The sequence below is a fragment of the Camelus bactrianus genome, chromosome 14 (assembly GCF_048773025.1).
Source record: "Camelus bactrianus isolate YW-2024 breed Bactrian camel chromosome 14, ASM4877302v1, whole genome shotgun sequence".
NCBI lineage: Eukaryota > Metazoa > Chordata > Mammalia > Artiodactyla > Camelidae > Camelus > Camelus bactrianus.
In genome coordinates this window covers 45,693,047-45,719,763 of record NC_133552.1, presented here as the reverse complement: position 1 = coordinate 45,719,763, position 26,717 = coordinate 45,693,047, and the positions used below count along the sequence as shown (strand labels likewise).

General features: G+C 37.7%; 1 protein-coding gene and 1 long non-coding RNA gene across 6 annotated transcripts in view; one reads left to right on the top strand and one right to left on the bottom strand.

The window, feature by feature from the left end:
- LOC141579774 (uncharacterized) overlaps window positions 1-3,713 on the bottom strand; it is a 91,298-nt gene extending 87,585 nt beyond the window's left edge. The window contains exon 1 of the long non-coding RNA XR_012511739.1: window positions 3,447-3,713. This is a non-coding gene — a long non-coding RNA (uncharacterized LOC141579774). The remainder of the gene's footprint in view (window positions 1-3,446) is intronic.
- Window positions 3,714-3,774: 61 nt separating this feature from the next.
- The window catches only part of MYCBP2 (MYC binding protein 2), a 225,959-nt gene continuing 203,016 nt past the window's right edge, over window positions 3,775-26,717 (top strand). For 3 of the 5 annotated variants that reach the window (XM_074378366.1, XM_074378367.1, XM_074378364.1), the window contains exon 1: window positions 3,776-4,276. In XM_074378366.1, coding sequence (XP_074234467.1) covers window positions 3,975-4,276 — 302 coding nt within the window. In that variant the 5' untranslated portion in view covers window positions 3,776-3,974. Of the gene's footprint in view, window positions 4,277-26,717 lie in introns of all 5 variants that reach the window. The other 2 variants (XM_074378365.1, XM_045509160.2) reach the window with 2 other exon arrangements.

The following is a 26,717-nucleotide window of genomic DNA, read 5'->3' as shown; positions in this document are numbered from 1 at the left end:
TTTTTTTTCTTCCAAACTGTTCTCAGCTACTAAACTTGTTTTAAAATGCTCTCAGCTACCAAGTTTGTTTTTTATATGCTCTGATACATTATTGTACAAATATGGGAAACAAACTCAAACTCTTGACTTGACCACAACATTTTCAGCAGTCTTGATGTTTCTGATAATATACATGCTTCCTGTGTTTGTAATCTTGTGAAGCATTAGTATAATATTAACCTTTTAAAAGAAACTAACAATGTCAATCATTGTCCTCTTATATACACTTCATGGTTTCTGCCTGTTACTTACTACATCAGCGCAGATGGTTTCCTTAAAAATATGTATCCTTAAAGATATAATAGAGTACAAAAAAAGGTAAGTCTGATTAGAAAATTATATAATCTGAATTATAATTCAGAAAATTATAGTCCGAGGTTTGCAATTCCAAGTGGTAAAGAGCGACAAAATCTGCGATCATAAGGATGAAAGATGAAGCCATAGTCTTATATGGTCATAGACAGAAGAGATCCTTTTGAGAAATAAGCATATCAGTCACAGAGACTAAAAATACTATGCGCGTGTTTCACTAATAAAATGGGCAAAGTCAGGATTTGCCTTAGTTCAATGTTATTCTTTGAGGGCGCTTGTGTCCTGAAATCCTGTCTAGTCAATTCTGACACCCAATCCGCCCCAATGCTCCCTCCACTCTCCTCCACGCCTCTAGCCCTCCCTCCTAACACGAATACACACACACGCCCAGCCTGGCCAGAAGATAAAGCTAAGATGGCAGCGCGGAAAGTACAGGAGCCGCTTTCAGTGGGGCTGGAAAAACAAAAGCAAAGCCCTCTCTATATATTTTCACTTTGCACTCCTTGAATAGTAAGAATCTCCCCCAACCTCCTTCCCAACACATGGGCATTCCGTAGTAGTGCGCGCTGTACTGGCGGAAGGGGACGCTTGCTCTGCACATTTCAAGAAATCCACATCTCCACCGTTTGCAGCGGTGGTTCAGGTGACCCTCGCGACTTGCCTTGGGGGACCACCCTCCCCTTCACGTCCCCTTGACAGTGGAATCACGGGTGAGTCCAAACGCCCTTTCCTTCCCGGCATGCGCCCCATTCCCTGCCACCCCAGGGGAGACTTCCAAGGTGCCCAGCTGCGAAGGCAGTAGCCGCAGCAGTTGCAGTGACCCTGGAGCGGCACAGTGCGGAGGCAGGAAGAGGAGGAGAAGAAAAAAAGCTGCACTGGCTATCAATTTAGAGTAGAGCGGCCGCTACCGCTGCCGTGGAAGGAAACGCTGCCAACCGCAAGAGAAACGCCACCCTCGGATACCTAAGAGAGCATGTGTGCGACTCTGCGCACGCCTCGTTGCGCCCCTCAATGACAGTGGGTTTCTTAGGAAATTGTCCAGTTACCAGGTTTTGTGTGTACCCAGAAGGCTCAGGAAGAGGCCTGTCTGGGACTGAAGGGTACAGTAAAGACCTAAGGGAAATTAAGGAATGGGTAAGAGGGAACTCAGAGACCAGTGCTCCAGGTCAGTCTCCACTAGAAACTCTAAAGGGGCAATGACTGCACATGCCACCACCTGTACCTGAGCTGGAAATGTTTCTCTGTGCAGGCAACATTTCTTCATTCATTCAACCAGTATCTGTTTCCCTCCTGCTTAGGTCTAGAGTCTGTGCTAGGAGCTGGGAAAATAATGGGGGAACAGACACAAGAACCATTTCATTCCTTATGGAAAAGTCTAGTGTGGTTGTGTGTGTGTGTGTGTGTGTGTGTGTGTTACCATTTGTGAAAAGCCATGTGACAAAGTAGATGTCCTAGACACTTGAAGTCCTCCCACAATCTCCTGCAGTAGCATTTTAACCATTTTTCAGAGGCTGACACTTGCCCAAAGACAGAGTCAGGATCTAAACCCTCCTCTGTTAGAGCCTTTTGGCTACCTCTCTGGCTCTTGCAACAGTCATGAGCCCATGGAGCTGCTAAGCATTCAGGCCTTTAATTCCACTAGCCTTGAGCAGCCTCTATATCTGTGTCTTGGCTTTCACCCCAGGGTTGGGGATGCAGTGGGGGGAGGAGAGGTGCAAGGTCTGGGCAGTTTCTGTTCCACAGAGGTCTGTAACTGTGCTGAACCATCAGGACAGGAATTTTACCTAACTAATCTTGATGGATACTCCCATATGCAAGGTTCTACACTGAGGAAGACACAAAAATAAACAAGAAGCTCTGAAGGAGCTTAAATGATAGTTGAGGAAATAAAACAAGTATCAAACCTGTGCAACAGTGCTACTCACATGACTAAAATACTATGATTCCCCATGCCTGTCCTTTGTCCCTGTTTTTATTATCCCACTTTTACATATCACTTTAAAATCAAAATGACACACATTTATTATTCAAAGACCCAGATAAAGTGCACTCCTTCAGCACTCTCTCCTGCAAAACCTAGAATTAATTTACTTCCCCCTTCTTGTTCGTACTTCTCTAAACAGTAAATAGGGCTTGCTTTTTTTTTCCCCTCCTATAGAAGGACATTCAAAGAGGCACAGGCTTAGGAACCAGTAAGTATATATAGGCTATAGCCCTGGGATTATAAGACTTAAAAATGATTTTGTCATGAGGATGAGTTAAACAAACTCTTCAAATTGAGAGTTGGAAGGATAAAACTGTATAGGAACCTGGGTGCACTGGCACATGTATTTCTAGAACATTTACTTAGAAGTTAGTAGAATAGCCTGAAACAGGGGACTCAGCAAATATTACATTTTTATAGGTAACAGTGATAAGCTCTTTGGTAGATACGACATTTTCAGATGTTATATAGTCACAGTCACAATTACAGTTTCAGGTCACATTCAAGAAGTATCTTCAGTAATGTAAATCTAGACAGAAAAAGATAAGCCATTAAATGACCACTGTCCAGAGATAAGAGTGCACTCTTAGGGTGAGTGTGGAGTCAAAAAAAAAAATATTTAAGAAAAGTATTACTATGTGAATAGCTGAATCACTTTGCTGGACGCCAGATACTAACACAACATTGTAAATCAATTATACTTCAATTTTAAAAAAGTATTATTGCATTAAGATTTAGCTCTGATATAAATGTTGAGAACAAGAATTTAGGAAGGACTCTGACTTGTGAATACTTTCATATCTGGGAAATCTACTTTCACAGAAAAAAAATGCACTAAATCACTACCTGTCTTTTGTAAGTAAAAGCTATTTTAAACAAACCTAAATCCTAATGACAAAAATAATCCTAAATAAGATCGCCAAAGGGACTTCTAATTCGGCTGGCCTCGTCTGCCTTGGCTGAGTTCAGTCAGCACCATTCACAGTGTATCTTCCCGTTGGCAGCACACACTCTGGGGAAAGGTGGCAGGAGTGCGCAACAGATTCTCTGGCGGTGGGCACGTCGCCTTTCTTTCAGGTCCCAGTTCTCCCACCTGGAGGGAACCCAGTACCTGAAGCCGACGGGTTGTAGCTGACAGCCTCCCCAGCACTTTCCTTACTCTTCCTCAAGCTGCTGGTAAAACCCGGAGAGGTGGACTTTCCTCAGATTCCGCGCGACTCTACGGCCCCACACCCAAAGCCCTGAGGCGGAGGGAGTGGTGGCGGAGGGGGGGTGGGGAGGGAAGGGGGCCGGAGTGACTGAGCATGTGCGAGGAGTGGCGCATGCCCAGTGCGGCCGACAGCTTCCCATTGCGGGTTGCTCCGGCGGTGGCAGCGGTGGCGGCGGCGGCAGCGGCGGCACCGCCTCCTCCTCACACTCCCGGGGTGGCGGGGTTAGATGAGCGGCCCCAGTAGCGGCGAGGGCGGTGCGGGAGGGAGGAGGAGGAGAAGGAGGAGGAGGTCGCTGTCTTTGTAGTCTCCCTGGTGCGGGAGCGAGAGGCCGCCGCTGGAGCCGTTGTCGTTGGAAAAGGGCTGTGTGCGCGCGCGTGTCTGCCTGCCCGGCCCTCGGGGACGAGGCGACGGTGGCGGCAGCGGCGAGGATGATGATGTGCGCTGCGACTGCCTCTCCCGCCGCCGCCTCCTCGGGGCCCGGCGGGGACGGATTCTTCCCAGCCGCCACCGTCTCTTCCTCCCCGGCGCCGGGGGCGCTGTTCATGCCGGTTCCCGAGGGCTCCTTGGCGGCCGCGGGGCTGGGGCTGGGGCTGCCGGCCGCGGACTCCCGGGGTCACTACCAGCTGCTGCTGTCAGGCCGGGCCCTGGCTGACCGCTACCGGAGGATTTACACAGCTGCGCTCAGTGACAGGGACCAGGGGGGCAGCAGCGCTGGACACCCGGCCTCCAGGTGCGTCTCCGAGTGCCTTTCCTTGCGCCACATGCCGCATGTGCCTGTGTGTGTGTGTGTGTGTGTGTGTGTGTGTGTCTTCGTATTTATTGAGCTGTCTTTAAGTAAGCGCTTGATGCTGGATGGTAGAAGCACTTATTGAGACAGGAGGGTGCGGTGGCAGCAGTTTCTGCTTTAAGTGTGTGTGACTGTCTTTGTAGGGGGCAAGAGAAGGTGGGAGGGGAGCCTGTGATGCTAGAAAAGGTGATGGTGCGGGTCGGTTATGACACGTGTATGCGTATTGTTGAAGAAAGAGGAGGGATGAGTAGAGGGTAGCGCACGAAGAGAATTTGCAAGAGTGGTGAGGGAAGTGGCGTTTCCAGTGTTTCTGCCGCAATGGTATTTGCACGTATTTCTCATGCCCCTCCTCCCACCCCCATGACATTCCATCCTCACCTTTCCGCCTCCCTTAAAAAAATTTGCCTTTCACAAAGAGGAGCAATGGTATCGGTTAAGGATAATATCATATATATAGGATGAGTTTTAGATAATCAGGCTGTAGAATAAGGCGTGGGGTTTCAATTTAAAAGATTTATGCGAAGGGGATGCAGATGGAGGTTTATGTGGATGTGAAAGGTGTCTGATACAGATTTTTAGAGCTGTACTTTTGGTCCTCTAGAGATGTGGTTGCAGCTGCTCTTGTGTTCTGTTGTCCTACCGGCCATTTCCCTTCATCTTCTGTTGTATTTCCTCTGTCATTTTACTGCTTTAGAGTAGAGGGGGTTTTGTGGGGAAAGGGGGAAAGCTGAAGAACTTCAAAATGTGACAGCTGGTATAGCAATCAACTGCCACCAACTAGAAAATCTGAGTAGCGCCTAGATTCTTCCTAGGCTTGATGCACCTTCAGCTTCCTTAATGTAGATATTAAGTCACTTTCATTTTCTTTTTCTTAAAATGTGGGTGTCTTTTTTGCTAAGGGCTCTCCTATTGTTTTCCTTACCATGCCCCTACATGCCACATACCCTGAAGGATGGTGACAGACTTGTTTCACCAGCTTGGCTTTGACAGTGGTAATTGGAAGTTGGCTTCATCTTTTTTTCTTACACCTTCTTGCAATACGTAGGGAAAGCATAGTAGGATTTTGTCAAATAAGTTACAGAGTTTAATGTATTTATTGAATGTGCAGTTTGTTTGATAATAAACAGCTGCCATTTTCTCTCACTATGAAAGGGGCTAGGCTGCAAGTTGGGTATTTGTGGTTGACCAGTGTGTATTGTGGCTCTTATCCATTGAAGAGTTGTGAAGATGGAGCTTTCTTTACACTTTTTCTGGGTAAACCACTCTTCTCATTATAAAATTGTTTACAGGGTTGGGACTTGAGTAGTTTTATCATATTGATATAAATGTGTGACTACCTTTTGCTGTCTAAGCCAAAGGCCACAATGGCACACGTCTGTTCCTTGCTAATGTTTTTGAAAATAGCACAAAAACCTCAATCGACAGTTTGCTCTAATAATTAGGTATAATTCTGAGGTGTGAGTCTAAATTATGGCACTGTAGGTACATCTTTACAAACCCCTACAGACCCCTCTCAAAGAATTAGAGTTTATTTTGTATGTTGTTTCCAGACTTGAGCAATAATTTGTGACTAGTGTATTCCTATTTTAACTTTCTACTTGTGTAATAATATAATTTCTATGTATTTAGAACTGTATAAGCAGTTTTAGAAAATTAATATAGATTAACTACATATGTAAAATCTATGAGTGATTTTTACAGTTTTTGTTCCAGTTTTGTACAAGCTGTCAAGTAAAATTAATGAAGAATTAGTTCAAGTACTATATTTCAAGAAGTAATAGTGAAAACCAGCCTTATGTTGTATAATATTGCTTTCTGGTGCTTGTTCAGAACATTATTGTTTATTATAGTTCACATTATTTTTTCTAAGTCTTGGCCTACAACTATTCTTTATTGAGGATTTGCTTAAGAATTCAGTCACAATTCTTATTAAATATGAATGGGGAGAGTGGAGCTGGGATTTAGGTTCTGAATGAATGATAAAATTACTTGTATAGGGGCATTAGTTAGAGAAGATGAAATCTTTCAGAGACAGAGAATGGAGCAAGAATAAAGGATGAAGTTCTAGTGAGAATCAAGTTTAAACAAGTGACAGAAAGGAGACAGTGAAGGAAGCCAAAAAAAGAGATAAAAAAATTTAGAAGAGAATCGTGGGACAGTAGCAGTGCTGGTTCTAAGAAAGTGAATTGAAAGTCCTCAGGAGGGTTATGTGCTGAAGCAAATGAGAGCACTTTTCAGGTCACTGACTTTTGAGGAAGTGGTCAAGACGTCTATGGAAGAGAGATATGATGAGGAGTCAGTGGGATATTTGGGGGGTAATGGGGAGATTTAGGGTTGAGGGAAAGATATTTGAGTATGAGAGGGTGGGAGGGAAACATTCAGTAAGCAGAGAAGGAGAAATCCAAGAAGTGAGAGAGGGGATATTTGATGGATAGAAGTCTAAGGGAGATCTCAGGGACAGATTTAACATGACATGTGGAAAAGTTAGCCATTAAAAATAATTAGGGGCTAGTCATCTTTTAGCATAGAAGAGGAGGAGGTGTATTTATAAAGACTAGGAGTTTATTAAAAACTATATCCTATTCATTTTGATGATCCCAATGTCTAGCACAATTTTTGACATCTGTTCTGTAAACATCAAGTGCCTACTGTGTGCCAGGCGCCGTTTTAGGTGCTGAATATGTAGCAGTGATCAAGACAGACAAAGTCTGTACTCTCTTTGGAACTTCTACTCTAGTGGAGAGAAATAAGCAACTGAAAATTTCAAGCAGTATAAGTAACTATGAAGGAAATAAGAGTTGGGAGGGGTATTTAGGTAGGGTGTTCAGGACAGGTCTCTTTGAAAGTTGACATTTAAGTTGAGTTATAATGATTGGAAGGCAGATCTAGAGGAGTAGTGTTTGAGGAAAATAAAGAATCTCTGAGGCAGAAACAAACTTGTGTTCAAGAAACCAAAACAAGGCGAGTATCAGTCAGTGTTGAATAAATTAATACTGTGGATTATGTTTAAGGTGTAGGTAGAAAAGTTGAGGGATAGAAGCCTAGTGGTGTCAGTGAGTTTGAGGCATTCTAGTGATTCCGAAGGGAGACTGGTTTTAAATCCTGGCTTTGCCACTTTTTAGCTGTGTGGACTTGGGTACATTATGTAACTTCTATGCCTCAGTTTTTTGTTTAAAAAAATTTTTGAGATATAATTGGCATATAATATTTTATTAGTTTTAGGTGTACAACACAATCATTCCATGTTTTGAGAAATAATTATCACTTTAAGTCATGTGAACATCCATCACCACACTTAGTTGCAGTTTTTTTTTCTTGAGGTGAGAACTTTTAAGATTTATTCTTTTAATAACTTTCAAGTATACAATCCAGTATTATTAACTGTAGTCACCATGCTGCACATTTCCCCATGACTGATTGACTTTATAACTGAAAGTTTTTATTTGTACCTTTTGATTACCTTCACCCATTTTGCCCATCTCCCACCCTCTGCCTCTGGCAACTGTCAGTGAGTTCTCAGTATCTGTGAGTTCAGTTTTTGTGTTTTGTTTTTAGATTTCACTTATAAGTGAGATTATGTGATATTTGTATTTTTCTATCTAACTTATTTCACTTAGCATAATACCCTTAAAATCCATTCCTGGTGTCACAAATGGCAAGATTTCCCCTCTTTTTAAAGGATGAGTAATGTCCCATTTTTAAAAATATATACTATACTATATCATCAGTGGACATTTATGTTGTTTCTTGGCTATTGTAAACAATATTGCAGTGAATATTGGGGTGGAGATAATCTTTTCAGGTGTTTCCGCATGTTAACTTTTCAACTTAGTGTTTTCATTTTCTTTGGGTACATTCTCAGAAGTGAAATTGCTGGATCATATGGTAGTTCTATTTTTAATTTTCTGAGGAACTTCCATATTGTTTACATAGTGGCTTCACCAATTTACATTCCCAGCAACAGTGCGCAACGGTTCCCTTTCCTCCACATCCTCACCAATACTTTTTATTTCTTGTCTTTTTGATAATAGCCATTCTAACAGTGTGAAGTGATTTTTCATTGTAATTTTGATTTGCATTATCCTGACAATTAGTGATGTTGAGCATCTTTTCATGTACATGTTGGCCATTAATATCTCTGTTTTGGAAAAAAATGTTTACTCACATCCTCTTTCCACTTTTTTAATCAGACTTTTTTTTGCTATTGAGGTGTATGAGTTATATATTATATATAATATATATTTTGGATATTAATCTTTTATCAATATATGATTTGCAAGTATTTACTCCCATTTGGTAGGTTGCCTTTTCGTGTTTGTTGATGGTTTCCTTTGCTGTGCAGAAGCTTTTTTAGTTTGATGTAGTCCCACTTGTTTATTTTTGTTTTTGTTTATGCCTCAGGTTTCTTCTATGTATAATGGGAATAATAATACTGAGGACTGTTTTGTAGATTAAATGAATTCCTATATGTAAAGTGCGTGGCACATTAAGTGCTAATATTAATTAATTATTTCTGTAGAGAGTGAGGGGGCAGGTGGAGTTTGAGGACTAAAAGAACGCAGAGATCATGTCTTACTCTTTTATGTTTGCTCTTAATGACTGTGTTGAATGTGGGAATAACTTTAATTTATTCATTGAATAAATATATTTTTATATGAATGAATCAGTTAAAGTTGGCACATTTACTTGAGGAAAGGGCTTATAAGGAAATGAATAAAGGAATGTTTGGTCAGTTCTGAGTGTGAATGGCAGTATAGCATTGATTGCATTGGGGAAGAACCATAGTACAGTGGCTAAATCTGCTCGGAGTCAGACTGCCTTAGTTCAAATTTCAGTTCTGCCTTTTTCTATCTGTCTTAAATCGGGCAAGTTAATTAGCATTTCTAGGTCTGTTTCTTTACTTGTAACCTTATAAGGTTATTGAAAGGACAGTGTGCCTGAACATGGTAAGTGCTCATTAAATGTTAGCTGCTCTTGTTGTTGGTCATGATATTAATACTATTTTTAAGATCACATATTTAAAATTCCAATCAGCATGATATTGTAAGTTTTTCCACTCAAAAGAGAAATGGGAAAAACTGCTAGTTGATTCAAGGTTGAAGTGTGCCTGGAGGTCAAAGAAAAAAAGAAAGTGAAGGTTTTTGGTGACAATGATTGACCATATGGTAAAAAGGAAAGTGATGCCAGGAGGGAACTGATAGACTGTAAGATAAAGACAGACGGGTATCTGGGTTGAAGTGGAAGAAGAACAGCGTTAGTGGAAACAATGGAGGAGTTTGTGGTTAAAATGGGAAATTACTTTCCTTCTCTAAGCTAAACTCATTTAGTTCCTTCAGCTGCTTTATCTTTCTTGTTAGAAATGCTATTTGAGCCCATCCTTCAGATGCATGGGATTTCGGCTATAAGAGGTTAAGTAGTCTATTAATCCAACAAAGATTCTGGGATTAATAATTGGTGCTAACCACGGGCCCTGTAAAGATTTATAAGACATTTTCTACCTTGAGTTTGTTGTCTGGATTAGGGTGAAAGGTACAAAGGCAGCTACTTACAACAGTGTTAGATGAAATGACCAAGAAAGCATAGCCTGTTACGAAAAAGGGATGGCATTGTGAGCTGGTGCAAAAGTATGAGCAGGAGGTGAGAAAGCACAGTTTGTGTGTGGATAATGGTAAGAATTCCATCAGAGCTACAGTATAGGTGTTAACAAGGGACACTGATGGGAATTCATTCTGTCAATGGAGGCGTTGGTTAGAGGGTAGGGCAGCTTGAACTGCCAGATAAGAGTTAGATTTTATTCAGTGGACACAGATGGTTTTGACCTATGAAGAGACATTATTGTAGGAGTGTTTTAGGAAGTGATGTGGATTGAATTAGTTTATGTATGTCTGTATTTATGGATAGGTAGTAATTTGCTTCATATAGCTGTTACATCTGTGGAATCCTGTATAGATACATGTTAAGGCAAAAACTGTTCTTTTGGCATATTTGTAGGTAGAAATATGAAATGAATTAGCTTCCTAGCTTAAGAGGAAATCTTGCCTTTGGGCTTAAAAAGAAAATAGAAATGTTAATTTAAAAATGGTTTTCCATTTTAAGATATTTCTTTAAAAAATCAACAGTATTAGAATAGTCTCATTTTTTTATTCAAAAATATATTAAATATTCTGGTTTTGGGGGAGTGGTCAGATTAATTGAGGTTTAATTTACATATAATATAATTCACTCTTTTTAAGTGTCCATTTGAAGAGTCTTAGAACCATCACCACAGTCAAGTATAGAACATTTCCATTACTCTAAAAAATTTCTTTAGTTAACTCCCTTTTCCTACCTGAAGCCCTTGGCCACCGCAGACCAGCTTTCTCTCACTAATATTTTACCTTTTCTAGAATGTCCTATATATCAAGCTCCTTAAGAGCAGGACTCCAGATATTGTTCCTCTCTATGTCATCTATCCCTGTGTTTCCTATAAATTGAAATTAGGCTTTGAAGCTTCAGAAGGTTTCAGTTAAATATTTCTGGAAAGAACATTTTGTATATAATGCTGAGTACTGCATATTGCATCTCATCCAGAGGTTTTCAGTTTGTCTCATTGTTTAATAATACTCATTCAAATTACTTGGGTAAGATGGTATCCACTAGATCTCTTCTCTGTAAATGTATGCTTTTTCCATCTGCAATAAGCAGGTAATCATGGGTAGTAACTTCAGCACACTGTGAATATCTTCCACCTAATGGTTTTATTATCCTTTGATATTCCTTGACTGAGTCAATAATTTCATTAGGGGCTTCAAAATGATGATTTTTTTTTATAATTCTGTTATTACAGAGTTTATTAGCTCACGCTCTTCTGCAAAGAAGAGTTTTCCTCCATCAACTGATGGTGAACTTAGTTCCTCCTAAGAAAGCAGGGTAAATGATTCATTCTCTCTCCTTATGAGACAAATTGGTGTAATAGTCCGACAGTGGTGTGGCGGGTGCCATGGTTCACCACCACTTGTTCAGGTACAAGTTCCCCTAGCTATTGGGAATACTGGCAGCTAAAACTGATAGCAGCTGAATCCTTCTCCAGGCATTGCTCTGAGCCAACAGAGCTACTTCCTTCAAAGTCATGCCTCTTTTCTTCGGGGTCACCCTGCATCCAATGCCTGTTCTATGAGGGGAATGTAAATGCCTGGCCTTTTGCCCTAAGGCAAGACAACTTTGAAGATCCATCCCCTCTCCAAAGCTCCCCAGAGGATTGGCTAAGGCCTTCCTGTGACTGGGTTTCAATTCAACTCCTTCCTCTGTTTAGTCTCACTTCCTTTACTTTCCCACAGCTGTTGATTTGGAGGGCATTCCTCAATACTTCGGGTGTGAAAATCTCCATTTCAGTCTGTTTCCTTGGGAATCTTACCCAAGACAGTTGTGGTGCCACAGTGGTCTGAGGAAGTAGACTTTAAAATGGGATTTTGGAGCTGGATTATCTGCTGGCTGGCTGGCAATGAGAACCCTACTACTGGTTGTAGGTGGAGCATTGATACTGATAACCCTTGTCATGCATGGCAGCTGTGCACCTGTTAAAACTTTCATTGGTGGTGAATTGGAATGAGATTCCTGTAGAAGACAATGTATTGGTGGGTACAATATCTTAGGCTTTTGAGAGGTTTAGGGAAGTTACTGTTTATAAGAACAGTGTAATCAGATGGCTGCTTGGTGAGCAACAGTTGATTGGAGAAGGACAGTAAAAGGCTGAAGATAATCGGGGACAAAATGAAAAAGTTAGGTAATTTCTTTCTTTGGTTTCATGTAAAGAAACTCATCTTCTGCAGTAGGAGGAAAACAAAAACTAAAGATTAGGCCCATGATTTAATTTCAAGGGTGGCAGAGCTCCAAGGTGGGTTGATTTCTCAGCAGGTCTGCTAGGCCAGTGCCTGTGCTGTTTAGGAAGCAATGGAACCTGGGCTCTTAAGATGGGGACATCTGGGTTGATGACCTAGAAAACCTTGAAATCCCAAATTTCCCTGAATCCTCTGGGCCTATAGAATTGGCCTTCTCCTGGCTATCAGGTAGTTGCTTGAAGATTATACTGCCCTTACTACTCCCATGTCCTCTCCTCTCTTCCGCTGTCTGTCACCAAACCAATAACTAGAGCTAAGTCACAGCAAAACCTACTGGGAGGTGCTAGGCATGATGAGGGAGGAAAGGGACTGCGGTGCACATGGGTACACATACACCCACTGATACACACACACGCAGAGTGATTCCCAAATTCTGCACTGAGACACCCCCAGACACCCCAGCAGATACACAAGAATACCATAGGATATTTCAGAATTTCAAAGGGAACACAGAAATGTCTGTCAGACCACTAACTTGAGGTAGTTCGCAGTTTTGACATTAGGTCATGCTGCATTCCTTTTGATGTCTTATCTTTTTGAAGTTGGATTTTTGGTAGTTGCTGTGATACAAATAAAGCACTGCACAAAAATCAGTGAGGAGCAGAAAAAGAGGCTGGCAGGTTTAATCTGCATAAGTTTGAGAAGTTGTGCAGTACCCAGCAGATGCACATGTCCTATTATTAATTAATTATAGTCATTTAAGAATGAAATGCAAGTATTTTTCTTTCAATTTGTGTGTATTTTTTTTCAAATGGCTACTGAGTTGTTAGAATATAAATTCTTGTTAATTATTTGGATCTAACTACTTAATAAACACTACTGTTAGGTATTCCTTTTGGCCTGTAAGTGTTGAGGAAAAAGTACTGATAATGATTGTGCAAGGGCCCAGTAGTATACTTGTATTTATCAGTCCTGATGCAGCAGCTGAGCTGCTGAATGAGTGGTCTGACAGTAGCAGAGACTAACCATCCTTCAAGAAAACCAGCCAGTCCTTATGCCCTGGAAAGGACTGTGATTCATTTTTGATTCGGTTTGAGGCATATTCTGAATATGACTTTCCCTTTCCAATTTGCAGGGGTTCAATCAGTGCCACTATCTGGGGGCTTACAGAGTGATCCATCAGCACAGGGTGCCGTATAATGTCATTTTGGAGTAAAGGGCCTACTTTAGAGCAGATGGATTCCATAGATCCATTTGTCCTGGGCCACACTGCCCAGAAACTGCTGGCACTCTTTTGATGGCACAACTGATGATGATACCCTGGATTTTGGACATGATACCCTCTAAGGTTGAGGTCCTATCCTCCAGTGTTCCCAGTAGGAAGAATACACAGAAGTTGAAATGGCTACACTTAGCTCCACTGTTAGTGATCCTCTGGTGATCCCTTCCCTGTAGCTCTGAGCACTGGGGGTTAAGGTCCTGGTTCCCAGAAGGGAAGCATTTTCAACAGAAACACTATAGGCATTCTTTTACACTTTGAGACACAGCTACTGCTGGGATTTGGTGCTCCTTTTTCAAGGAAAGCCGTCACCATTTTGACAGAGCTAATGTATCTGATCATCTGGAGGAGCTGGGGCTGTGGTTATGCAACGGAACATGGGCTTTGGCACACAGGTAATCTACTGGGTGTCTGTTGGTACTTCCTTTTCCAGCTTTAATGGTAAATGAACATGAGAAAGGCCTGATGACCACCTCACAAGATCAGCCATCTGGACCAGCCGAAATTCTAGCCAGAGATGAAGGGAATCTAGAATGACTAGAAGACAAGAGGTAGCGACTACGAGTTTTGGCCTTGAAACCGTCTGAAACCAGTGGCAGAGGCTGTAGTTTGTCCTATTTTACTCCCTTGGAAAGCTTCTCCAGGAAACAAGCTAACCAGAATTCTGCAGGAACATTATCCAGAATTTATTTGAAACAAGTCAATCCTAATAGTATAATAGGTAGATTATAGTGAATGCTGTGGATTAATTTTAATAGTTGTTTTATATATTCTCTGGCATGTTCTATATAATCATATCATCATTCTTTATGATCTCCAGATATCCCTGTGCTGCTCCCACTTTTATTCCAATGACAAGAACCTTTCTACTTCTGTTAGTGCTGAATAGAAGAGTGAAGATTGCGTCCTTCCTTGTTTCTAATCTAGAGGGAAACAATTATAAATTAGTCTTTCAGTCTTTCATTGTTAAATATGATGTTAGCTATAGATGGTTTGGTGGCTTTTGCCAATTTGAGGAAGTTTTTTACTTTTCCTATTTTGCTGATAGTTTTTTATCATAAATATCTATTGAATTTTGTTAAATGCTTTTTCTGCATTTATTGAAGTGATCACATATTAAGAGAATAAAAGGAAAATTAAATTGATTAATTTTTCAATGTTGAATCTGCCTTGCATTCCTGGGGTAAAACTTTGTCATATGTGCTATTATTTTGTTAAGAATTTTTGAGTTTATATTCATGAAGGATATTGATCTGTAATCTTTTTTTTTTTTTTTTTTGGTAATGTCTTTGTCATGTTTTAGTCTTACAGTTATCCTTGTCTCATAAAATAAGTTGATTATAGTTGTTGTTATTTCTTATGTGAATTTTGGTAACTTGTATTTTTTTGGACAGATTTGTCCTTTCATCTGAATTGTTGACATTTTTGGCATAAAGTTGTTCATAGTATTCTTTTATTATCCTTTAATGTCTCTGGGGTCTGTGATGATAATTCCTTTTTCATTCCTCATGTTGGGGTTTTCTCTTTTTTCCTTGATTAGCTAGAAGTTTGTTGTTTTTGTTTATAAGTTCAAAAAACCAACTTTTGGTGGTGGTGATTTTCTCTATTATTGGTTTGTTTTCTATTTTATTGACTTTCCTCTCATAATTTACTTCTTACTTTTTAACTTTGCTCTGTTTTTTAGTTACTTAAGATGGAATCTTAGGTTATTGATTTTGGATTTTTCTTCTCTTCTGAAGTAAGTATTTAAAGTAATAGATTTTCATCTAAGTACTTCTTCAGTTGCATCCCACAAATTTTGATATTGTACATATTCTTTGTCATTTGGTTTAAAATATTTTCGAATTTTCTTTATAATTTCACCTTTGCTCATGATTTAGACTTATTTTATTTAACTTTCAGATATTTGATGTTTTCTTATATATTATTTTTATTACTTTGCAGTGGACAACTTGTATAATTTCAGCCTTCCAAAATTTATTGAAATATGTGTTTTCTCCCAGGGTATGTTCTGCCTTGGTGGTTATACCATGTGCACTTGAAAAGAATATGTGTTCTGTCATTTTTGCATGTAGAGTTCTGTTAATGTCATAAAGTTGATCATGTTGTTTGGCTCTTTTATGTCTATGCTCATCTTTTATTTCATTCTGTCAGTTACTGAGAAGAGGTATTAAAAATATCCCACTCTACTGTGAATTTGTCTCTGTTTCGTTAATTTTGTCAGTTTTTGCTTCATGTACTTTGGGTCTCTGCTATTAGGTACATATACATTTATAATTGTTAAAACTGCCTGATGAATTCTTCCTTTATTTCATTATGATACTGTTTCTTTATCTCCAGTAGTACTCTTTGTCTCGAACTTACTTTATCTGATATTAAAATAGCCTGTTCAGACTACTTAGGCTTACTGTTTGCATGGTAAATTTTTTTTTATCCATTTACTTTTGACCTGTCTGTGTTTTTATATTTAAAGTTTCTCTCCTTTGGGCCGTACATGTAATGTGGGATTTTGCTTTTTTTTTTTTAATCCACTCTGTTTATTTGGAGAATTTAGACCATTAATATTTAACATAATTAATTATTGATGTAGTTGACTTTGGGTCTGCCATTTTATTGTCTTTGTTTCCCTCTTTGATTTTCATTCCTCTGTTAACTCCTTTTCTACTGTCTGTTGGATTATCTAGTAAGAATTTAATAATTCTTTAGTATTCCATTTTAATATCTGTTGGTCTTTTTGGCTATATCTCTTTGTATTAATTTTTAACACCCTAGAGATTACAATATGGATAGATACATGATAGAAAGATACCTAACCTTTCACAACCTACTTAGAATTACTTTTGTACTGCTTCACTTAAAATAGAGAAACATTACAACCACACTCCTTTTTCCCCCTCTGCCACACCCCACTCCCTCCTTTATATTACAGTTGAGTTATGGCTGCATACTTTGAAAACCTCACCATACAATATTATAATTTCTGCCGTCGACAGTCATACATGTTTTAAAGAACTTAAAGGAAAAAGTAGTATTTTATATTTATCTGTGTATTTACAGTCTCTGTTGTTATTCCTTTATTCCTGAAGATGCTACATTTCCTTTCAGCCTAAGTACTTTAGCATTTCTTGTAGAGTAATATACTGAGGATAAACTCTCTTTGTTTTTCTTCATCTGAGAATGTTTTTATTTTGCTTTCATTTCTAAGGGATATTTTAGATATCTTTTAGCAGTCTGTGAACATAGAATTCTGAGTAAAAACTTGTTTCCTTTTAGAATTTTGTGATGTTCCACTGTTTTTCCACTGTTAAGATTTCTGATGAGAAACCTTTGGTAATTCAAATTTTATTTCCCTTTATGTGCTATGTCATTTTTCTTTATCTACTTTCAAGAATTTTTTCTTTGCTTTTGGTTTTCAGTAGTTTGATTTGATGTATCTAGTCATTATTTTCTTTGAGTTTCTCCTCTTTGGAGAATGCTCAGCTTCTCGAATCTGTAAATTTGTCTTTCACCAAATTTGGGATGCTTTTTGCCACTGTTAAAATATTCTGCTCTAGTTTATTTCTTTTTTCTTTCCTAGATTCCAGTGACAATTATGATAAAACTTTTGAAATTGTCCCACAAGTCTCCAACTATTTCATTTTTTCTTTTGTCTATTTTTTTCCTCTTTGTTCTTCAGATCAGATAATTTTTATTGATCCATTTTCAAGTTCACAGAGACTCTTTTCTATTTTGCCTCCATTCTCTTGTTGAGCCCATCCAAGTGAATTTTATTTTGCATACTGCATTGTTTGATTTTTAAACTTACATTTGGCTCATTTTAAAAATAATTTCTTTGTCTTCTGAGAACTTTTTCCTGTTCAATTCAAGTGTGTTTGCCTTTACTTGATGGAGTATATTTATAATAACTGCTTTAAAAGAACTGTTGGATAATTGTAACATGTGGATCATCTCGAGGTTGGCTCCTATTAATTGTTTCTTCCCTTGAAATTTATCACATACTCGTTTTACGTTGTGGGAATTTTGGATTGTATGTTGGAATCTGTGAATGTTTGTTTTGTAAGCTCTGGGGCATACTAAAATTCTCTGGAGAATGTTGATTGTTGTTGTTCCTTTTAGCAGACTGTCAACTCATTTAGGTTCAGATGGCAAATTTGGTCTTGTCTTTTGTGAATGGTGGTTTTCAATTCTCAGAGCCTTTGCAATGTTGGTATGTGTCTGTCTCATACCTGTGCAGCTCCTGAGCAAGCCCAATACTTTAGTGGGTTTATAGGCAGGATGAGGGGATCCCTTTCTCCATTTTTCTCTTTTCCAGTGTTTTCTCTACATTCTCCAACATGCAGGAGCTGTTTTTCCCAGTTCCTGTGGCCAGAGAGATTCAGTTTATCTTGGAGCTTTAACGACTGTGTTGTTGCTTTCTGTATGTAGTGATGGCTTCCTGGCCTTAGAGAAAGCTGTTTGAGAAAGGAGAAAAAAATAACTGAGCTAGGAAGCTCACTCTCCTGTGGGTCGCTTTTCCAAGTTTGACTCCCCTCAGCAATCTGCTTTTGTTTGGTTTTCAGAGTCCTCGAATAATTTTTTCTTTCTTTTTCTTTTTTGTATTTTCCCCAAAGTTTTTAGTTGTGAACGATGTGAAAGTTTTTAGTTGTGAACGATGCCACCATACTAAAATGAGAATTCCTTCTCTGGCTGCTTTTAAGATTTTTCTTTTCATATTTGATTTTTAGCAATTTGACTATGCTGTTCCTAAATATGTTTTTTCTTAGAGTGTGTTTATCCTGTGTTTGGTGTTCATTGAACTTCTTAGATGTGTGTGATACTAGTTTTTGTTTAATTTGGCACACATTTTGGCCTTTATTTCCTCTAATATTATTTCAAACCCAGTCTCTCTCACAGTTCCTTCTGGGAATCTAGTTATACACATATGAGGCTGCTTAATACTGTCCCATGAGTGAGGGGCAGCAAACTTGTTCTGTAAGGGGCCAAATAGTGAATACTTCAGGCTTTGTGGGCTTTCCATTCTCCATTGCAACTATTGCAACTGTGTTGTTACAGCTTGAAAGCAGCCATAGACAATATTTAAACAACTGAGCATGACTGTGTTTGAGTATAATTGAATTCACAAAAATAGGTGGCAGGCTAGATTTGGACTGCAGGCTGTAGTTTGCTGGCTAGTTGCTGGAGCTAGATTGTGACTCAGAGGTAAAATTAAAGATGGGCCAAACACAAATATTGGCAATAACTGAAGTGTGGGTAATCAGATGAAAGAGAATAAGAGCACAGAAGAGACTAAAAGATATGTTAGGACTGGGTTATTATGCTCCATGAGTTGCTTTATTTGAAGACAGTAGTGATAGAATTAAACTATTAATTTATGAAAATACCTCTAGTAGCAAGGTAGAGGATGAAAAGACACAGATCCCCAAAGCAAGGATGGCTTTAACAAAGCAGTTGCAGTAGTTCTGATAAGTGATAATAAAACCTAAGTGAAAGCAATGGGAATAGTTGAAATAGAACAGATATGAGAAACATTTTGGTGTTAGAAAGAAGAAGAAAGAATGATGGGTGTAGCAGGTGACTGGATATCCAGTATAGAAGAAATAATACTTTTCCTCTAGATAATAAAGGAGGATAGTTTCTCAAGAGTCCACTTTTGTTTCCCTTCTTTCTAAATTTTCTTCAGTGGTTATTTTAGTCATTCCTGTGATTTCAATAATTGCCTAATTGTTTTGGACTTCCTAGTCTGTGGTTTGTAGCTAAAACCTTTCTCTTAATCTCTAGACCTATATTTTGAAAAGTTACTGTTAGGAGACTCTCAATACTCAAATACTCAGACTCTCAAATACTTTATCTTCAGTATATTCGAAGGCTACTTATGAACATACTGTCACTTAATAAACTGATTCTTTTCCTATATGTTAGCTAAACAGAAGTTGAGACATCATCTTGAAGCTGACATGAAGAGCTCATAATGACCTCTAACATCCACTCACCCCCACCTCCTTTTCCTAGAAGCCTGGGAAAAGTCACATTCAGTGGGAAAGTGAATTCAGGTTAAATGAAGAAGTGGGTACAGCATTGAGAAATTAGTGTTCAAAGGGAAAGAAGGAAAATGGTAGCTTGAGGATGGGGACAAAGAATTAGTTTATCTTTTGAATAAGAGACACTGTAGCAGGTGTTCCTAGTGTCCTAGCCATATTTCTTTGGTTTGCATCTCCATACTGTTTACTTACGTTTATGAATTTCTGCATTTTCTTACTGGCCATAAAGATATACTTGGCCTGTGTACAGGAAAAGCCAGAAATGCCAGGGGGTTAATACCTTCAGAAAGGCTTTCAGCCAGTTATGGATGAGGATTTGGTGGTTAAATACCTCATCTTCACATGTCTCAGATGGGGTAACTGAGCCATGTTCTGTACTATCTACTAGAGTTCTTCAGTAGGATCACTGTCTAGTTGTCCATCAGGGTAACTGGCTTAATAATGCACTCTTTCTTGACCACCTTCCCTTCCATATCTCACTTCTGATTTCCTCTATCAGTGTTTTCTATGGATCAACTCTCAAAACAACTACTTGCACTTGAATCGTTGAATCAAGTCTGTTTTGGGGGGAAACCCAAACCAAGGTAGACACTTCACTTTAGCAATGTAATAAAAAGTAATAAAATTTGTTTAGCACTTACTAAATACTGGTTATAACTCTAAGTGCCTCATAATCTAATGGGATAAGTACCATTTTCATCCTGTTTTGTAGATGAGACAACTGAGGCACAGAGCGGTTTAGTAACTTTCTCAAGATTACAGAGCTAATATATGACCGAGTCTGCATTTATCTCTAAATCTTTCCCCATAACCTAGTAGACTATGGAGAATGGCATGAATAATTAACAAAAAAAGAGAGAATTAGGATAATTAATGGAGTAAGGCCCCCATAGAGATCATTTTGGAGAGGGTGAAAGTAAAGTAAAGGGAGTAGTACATTCTCAGTGGTGTACCGACTTTAGCAAGTAAGTAGAGTGTTAGATTACCTGCTCTGAGCTAAATAGGTAGTGGGATTTTGAAGTGGCTAGAAATGTGGTAGCTTTTCATGGTGGATGTACTTTTACTGTCAAAGTTCATAACTGGCTCTAGACCAGCATTCTGATGATGCTTGTGAATGCTCAGTAGGTGTTATTTAGGTTGTTACAACTTACTGAAAACAATGTAAGATAGCAGTGTAGAAAAAAATACAGAGTATGAACAGATAACTCTCAAGAGAAGTAACATATGTGCTAAAGATTTAAGAGACAAGGAAAGGAAGAATAAGGAGCTAATAAAGAAGACTGAGAAGGAATCATTATCCAGGTAGATGGAACACTAAAATAAAGGTTGTTCTAAAGCTGAAAGTGGGGGAGTATTTAAAGAAGTAGTTTGTTTGACAGTAGTCATATGTAGATGACTATAAAGGATGAAAACTGAAGATAGGGAATTTAGTAGGCAACAAGAAAGTTTGTGATATTGAGAAGTCTCGTACACTTGTAGGAGGTTGATCATAGGGGATTGAAAAAGTTTGAGACAGTTTTTCCTCAATAAATTTACTGATGAAGAAGGAAGAGGGATAGAGAATCATTTAAACCTCTTTTTCAGTTGGAGAAGGCCAGGAGGCCTCTAAGGTTAGAAACTGTGGAAGAAGTGATCAAAGAGTGAACAAAGAGAAAGTCTAAGTGGGTGAGCAAATGGTGAATGAGAATGGGGTCCAGGGTGTGGCAGGAAGGGTGTGCTTGGGCACGGTATGTGCTAGCTCTTTTGGGATGGAGGGACTTGAAGGAAGAGTTTCAGATTTGGAAGAGATTCCAGGAACATATTTTCACCACTTTTATCTTTCTATCTGAATTCTAGTTATTTTTTCCTGATCTCTTCAAATTGTCTCTTCACCATGTCTATTATGCTATAAACTCACCTACTGAATCTTTAGTTGCAGTTTTATTTTTCCTGTCTAGAAGATTGATTTAATTCTTTTTCAGACATGCTATTTTCCTTATACCCTGCAGATACTTTAAAGCTAATCTTTTATTTCTTTAAATGAGATAAGCATAGTTGTGTCTGAGAATTGCATATGAAGTCTGTTTGTGTGTCTTTTCTGTTGTCTTTTTCTGCTAGTTCTCAATCCTAGTGCCTTGAATCTTTGTGTGCCTGGTTACTTGACTTCTCTCATCACCCTTCTAGTGACTCTCTGAGGCCTGGGATAAACAGATTGTCTTCAGAAAGTTTTACAGTTGCTTCATGGCTTGAGTTCTGCTTGCCCATCTAGGCTCTCTGTATCTAAATGATGAATCTGCATTAGGCATGGTCTAAATCAACTTTTCAGAGTCTTTTCCTTCCCTCACTCTCTACTCCCACTCTCTCCCCCACTCTTTTTCTTATACTGCTCTGCGCACCGCCAAGGTAGCTCTATTTGAAGTCCTTACCCCTCTCCCGCCCTCCCACTCCTACCTGCAGCCTAAAGACTTCCAAATAAAATCAAGAGACTGAAGATATATATATATATATATATATATATATATATATATATATATGTATGTATGTATGTATATGTGTGTGTATGTATGTATATATATATGTGTGCATACTTACATACATATGAAATCTGCCTCTCTTTCTCCTAGATAAACTTGAGCTGTTAAAATCTCTTTTCTTATTACTAATTATCAGCCTAGGTTAAGTAAATAAAAGTTTTCTACTCAGTAATCAGACTACCATCCCTCCCTAAATTACTCAGTGATGCATGAACACAATGAGAGTATCATTACATTAATTACACAGGAGAAATAAGTTTGGCTTCTATAGAAAAGGTTCAGTTTACATATGGTGTTTTATAAATTAGTTGAATTTTAAAAGTTGGTCTTGTATCCACTGACCTTGATAATTCATTAATTTTTTAATTTGTGGATTATTTTGCATTTTTATAAATGATTACAAATAAAAATGCTTTACTTTTTCTGTTTCAACCATTATGACTTTTATTTCTTTTGTTTGACTTACTGATTTCCAATACAGTGTTAAATAGAAGTGGTGATAGTATTAAGTCCTTATGTTTTTTCCCTATACTTAGTTGGAGTATTTAATTTTTCATCATTGAGTATAATTAAGTATAATGTTAGCTGTAGGTTTTTTGTTGATGATCTTAATTGGATTAGGTAACTTTTCTTTTTTTCCTAGTTTACTGAGGCCTTTCATTACAAATGGTTGTTGAATTTTATAAAATAATTTTCCTGCTTATTTTGCAATAATTAGATTTTCTCCCTTATTCACCTTATTCAGAATAAGAGAAAACATTTTAAAAAATAATTTTGTATTTTGTTTATTATCCTTCTTATATGTTGCTGGACATTGAAATTATTTTTAGGTCAATAGCTTTTTTTCCTTATAATTTTTGTATTGAGATATGTAATTCACATACCATAAAATTGACCTTTTTAAAGTATGTAATTCAGTGATTTTTAGTATATTTATGAAATTGTGCAATCAGAACTTTTTTCTTCATCTCAAAAATAAATCCCTTATCCTTCAGCAGTCATTCCCCTTCTTTTCATCAGCCCTTAGCCACCAGTAATCAGCTTCCTGTTTCTATGGATTTGCCTTTCTGAACATTCTACAATTTGTGATCTTTCGTGGCCTTTGCTTCTTTCACTTAGCATAATGTTTTTAAGGTTTATCCATATTATAGCACATGTCTACTTCACTTTTTTATGGCTGAATAATATTCTGTTATATGAATGTACCATATTTTATCTGTGCATCAGTTTATGAGCATTTGGGTTGTTTCTACTTTTTTGCTATGTAGTATTTTTTGCTTCTATGTTCATGGGAGATATTGGCCTGAAATTTTCTTATTTTGAAATAATCTTTTCAGATTTTGGTGTCAGAATTATGCTATCCTCACAAAATAAGTTGGGAAATGTTTCTTATTTTTATGTTATTCTGTAAGAGTTAGTCCAAGACTGATATTGTTTAAAAGAATGTACCAGTGAATTCTTAAAGTGTTTGAAGGAATTCACTGGTGAACCTATCTGAGCCTAGAGTTTTCTTTGTGGGCAGATTTTGAATAGAGATTCAGTTTCTTTAACAGTTACAAGACTAATCAGATACTGTATTTTTTCCTTGTTTAATATTGAGAAGTTATGTTTTTCAAGGAATTTGTTCTTTTTATTTAAGTTGTGAAGTTTAGGGACAGCATCTATAATGATATTCCCTTTCTTATTTGTTTCTCATATGGTTAATTTGTAGTTTTCTTTTTTTCCCCTGACCAATCTTTCTTAAGGTTTGTTACATTCATTACTCTTTTCAGAGAATCAGCTTTGACTCCTTGATTTCCCTTATTCTGTTTCATGATATGTACTCTTATTTTTATTTCCTTTCTTCTACATTCTTTACATTTAATTTGCTCTCTTCTTTCTAGCTTCTTAAGTTGTAAGCCTGAAACCTTTACTTTCAGACCTTCTTTTTTCAATATGTAGATTTGTATGCAAAAAGTTGTACATTTCCTCCAAGTACTACTTTAGCAACATTTCACAAGTTTTGATAGCAAAAGTTGATTTTTATTTAATTGAAAATATTTTCTAATTTCCATTGTAGCTTTCTATTATAGCTCTTTGACCCATCCATTATTTATAAATCTGTTTTTTAGATTTCCAAATGTTTAGTGTTTTCTTAGTTTTCTTTCTGTTGTTTGTCTCCAGCTTAATTTTTCCTTGATCATCGTCCTTGGAAATTTATTGAGACTTGATTTGAACATGTCCAGTATATCATCTACTTTGGTAAATACTCTCTGCATTAGAAAAGTGTGTACATTTTGCAGTTGTTGGATGTGGTTTTTTATGTATGTCAATTAGGGCAAGTTGATTAATTGTTTTTGCATTTTTCTACACCCGTGCTGTTTTGTCCTCTACTTGTTCTATCAGTTAGAGAGAGGTATGTAAAAATCTGATCTTTTGATTGTAGGTTTGTCTTTTCTTCTCTCAGTTCTGTCAGTTTTGCTTCATATATTTTGAAACTGTGTTGTTGATATTAGATGCATTCAAATTTAGAATTTTTATATTTTCCTACTGAAATTGACCCTTTCAGTATTACAAAGTGTTCTGCTCATCTCTAGTAACACTTCTAGCCTTAAAAATTACTTAGTCAAATATTAGTATAGCCACATCAGCTTTTCTTGGGAGGCCAGTGAGTGTATTCAGGCTATATATTCCCCACTCCTTTTATTTTTAGTCTGTGTCCTTTTATTTAAATTTTTGACATAGCAGTTATCAAAGGAACACCTTCCTTTTGTGTTTCTTGTAGTGTTGGTATATTGGCAAAGAATTTTGTCAACTTTTGTGAATCTAAAATCATCTCTATTTTTGTCTTCTTTTTTAAAAAATATTTTTGATAGGTATATAGTTCTAGGTTGCTAGGTTCCCCCCCTCCCTGTCCAGCACATTTTAGCACAAAGAATGGAAACTATCAATCTTGTTGTTTCTTCAAGTTTGTCTTTTTTCTATGGCTGCTTTTAAATTTTTCTCTATATCCTTTGTTTCAGCAGTTTGACTGTGCCAAAGATTTGATGTACCTAGGTTTGGTTTTCTTGCATTTTCATGCTTGAAATTTCCCTGAATTTCTTTAGTCTCTGGCTTGATTTCTTTCCTCACTTTTATAAAATTATTATTAATTATCTCTTCACATATTGCTCTTGTTCCTTTCTTCTTTTCTTTTTCAGAGATTCCAATTACATGAATGTGAGACCATTTGACTGTGTCTCATGTGTCTCATACTCTGTTTTGTTCATCACACTCTTTTCTATTTACTTGACTTTTGATATATTTCTTGGCCTGTGTGCAAGTCCATGAATTCTGTTTTTCTCTGGTCTCTTCTGCTCTGAAAAGCATCTGACAAGTTCATAATTTCAGTTATTGATTTTTCTGTTCCAGAAAATCCACTTGGCTTTTTATTTTTAGTTTTGCTGAACATTACATCATTTCATTCATTGTGTTCTTTACATCTGCATCAAGTCCTTGCCTCCTAACCTCAATATCTGGGTTATCTTGAGTCTGCCTGATTGTTTGATTTTTCTCTTGATTATCTGTCTGTCACATTATTTTGCTTTTTTGGATGTCTTTTAACATGTTTATTGTGTGCCCAACATTGTGTTTAAGAGAACAGTTAATTTCTTTCAGATGATATTTTTCAGAGAGGTTTGTTCTTTGTTGTGTTAGATAGAGTGAAGTGCTGACTACCTTGGTTCAAATCAAGGATTAAGTAGATTCTTCTCTACTGAGATGCTGTCTTTGAAAACTGGGAGACTGGGAAATTGACTCTGCCCTGTTGGCCCAGCCTCTCTGTCTTTCTTCAGTGCCCCATCACTAAGCAGATGTACTGTTAGATGTACATAATTCAAGTTTTTCTAGATTTCTCATCTGTCATTCCAGCCCATACAGATATGTAAAGCACCACTAGTTCTTGGTTTCCTTTAGTGAGTTCAGTCCTCACTTATATCCAAACTCTGCAAATGCCCCTTTGGAACAAAATGCCAATGGTCTCAGCTGTCTTTGGAATTGCTCTTCCATTTCTGGATTTTTAGCTTATCCAGTCCTTAGTTGCTTCCATAGCTTTCTTATGTTAGTCTAGTTTTTGCAGGAGGAGCAGTGGCTTGCTTCTATCTAGTATTTTACTTTAGGGAAGTGGAAGTCAGGAATTTATCTTTGCAGAAAGAAAAGACAGATAATTTTAAGAGTACTTATTTGTGTAAGCATAGTGATATTTTGAATAGTTTTATCTGTATTGCATACTAATACTTATATTTTTTCTTTCTGATATGCGCCTGTTTATCAAAATATTCTCTAGACCAGGGGTCCACAAACTATGGTCTACAGAACAATTCTGACCCAGTTCCTTTTTTTCTATGACCTATGAGCTAAAAATGGTTTTTACATTTCTAAAAGTTTAAAAATAGATAAATAAAAAGGAGAAAGATGTTTTGTGACACATGGAAATTATATGAAATTCAAATGTCAGTGTCCAGAAATAAAGTTTTATTGTAATACAGTCACACACATCTGTTTTTGTGTTGTGTCTGGCTGCTTTCCTGATGACAGTCCAGTAGTTGAAACAGAGGTCTATGGCTCACAAAGCATAAAATATTTATTATCTGGCCCTTTATAGAAAAAAAAATTGTCTATTCCTGCCTTAAACCATAGACTCAGGAATTTTTCATTTCTCATTTCTAAGGAAAATTAAACAAAAGATTGAAACCTTTTTATTCCATAAGTTCTTTGAAT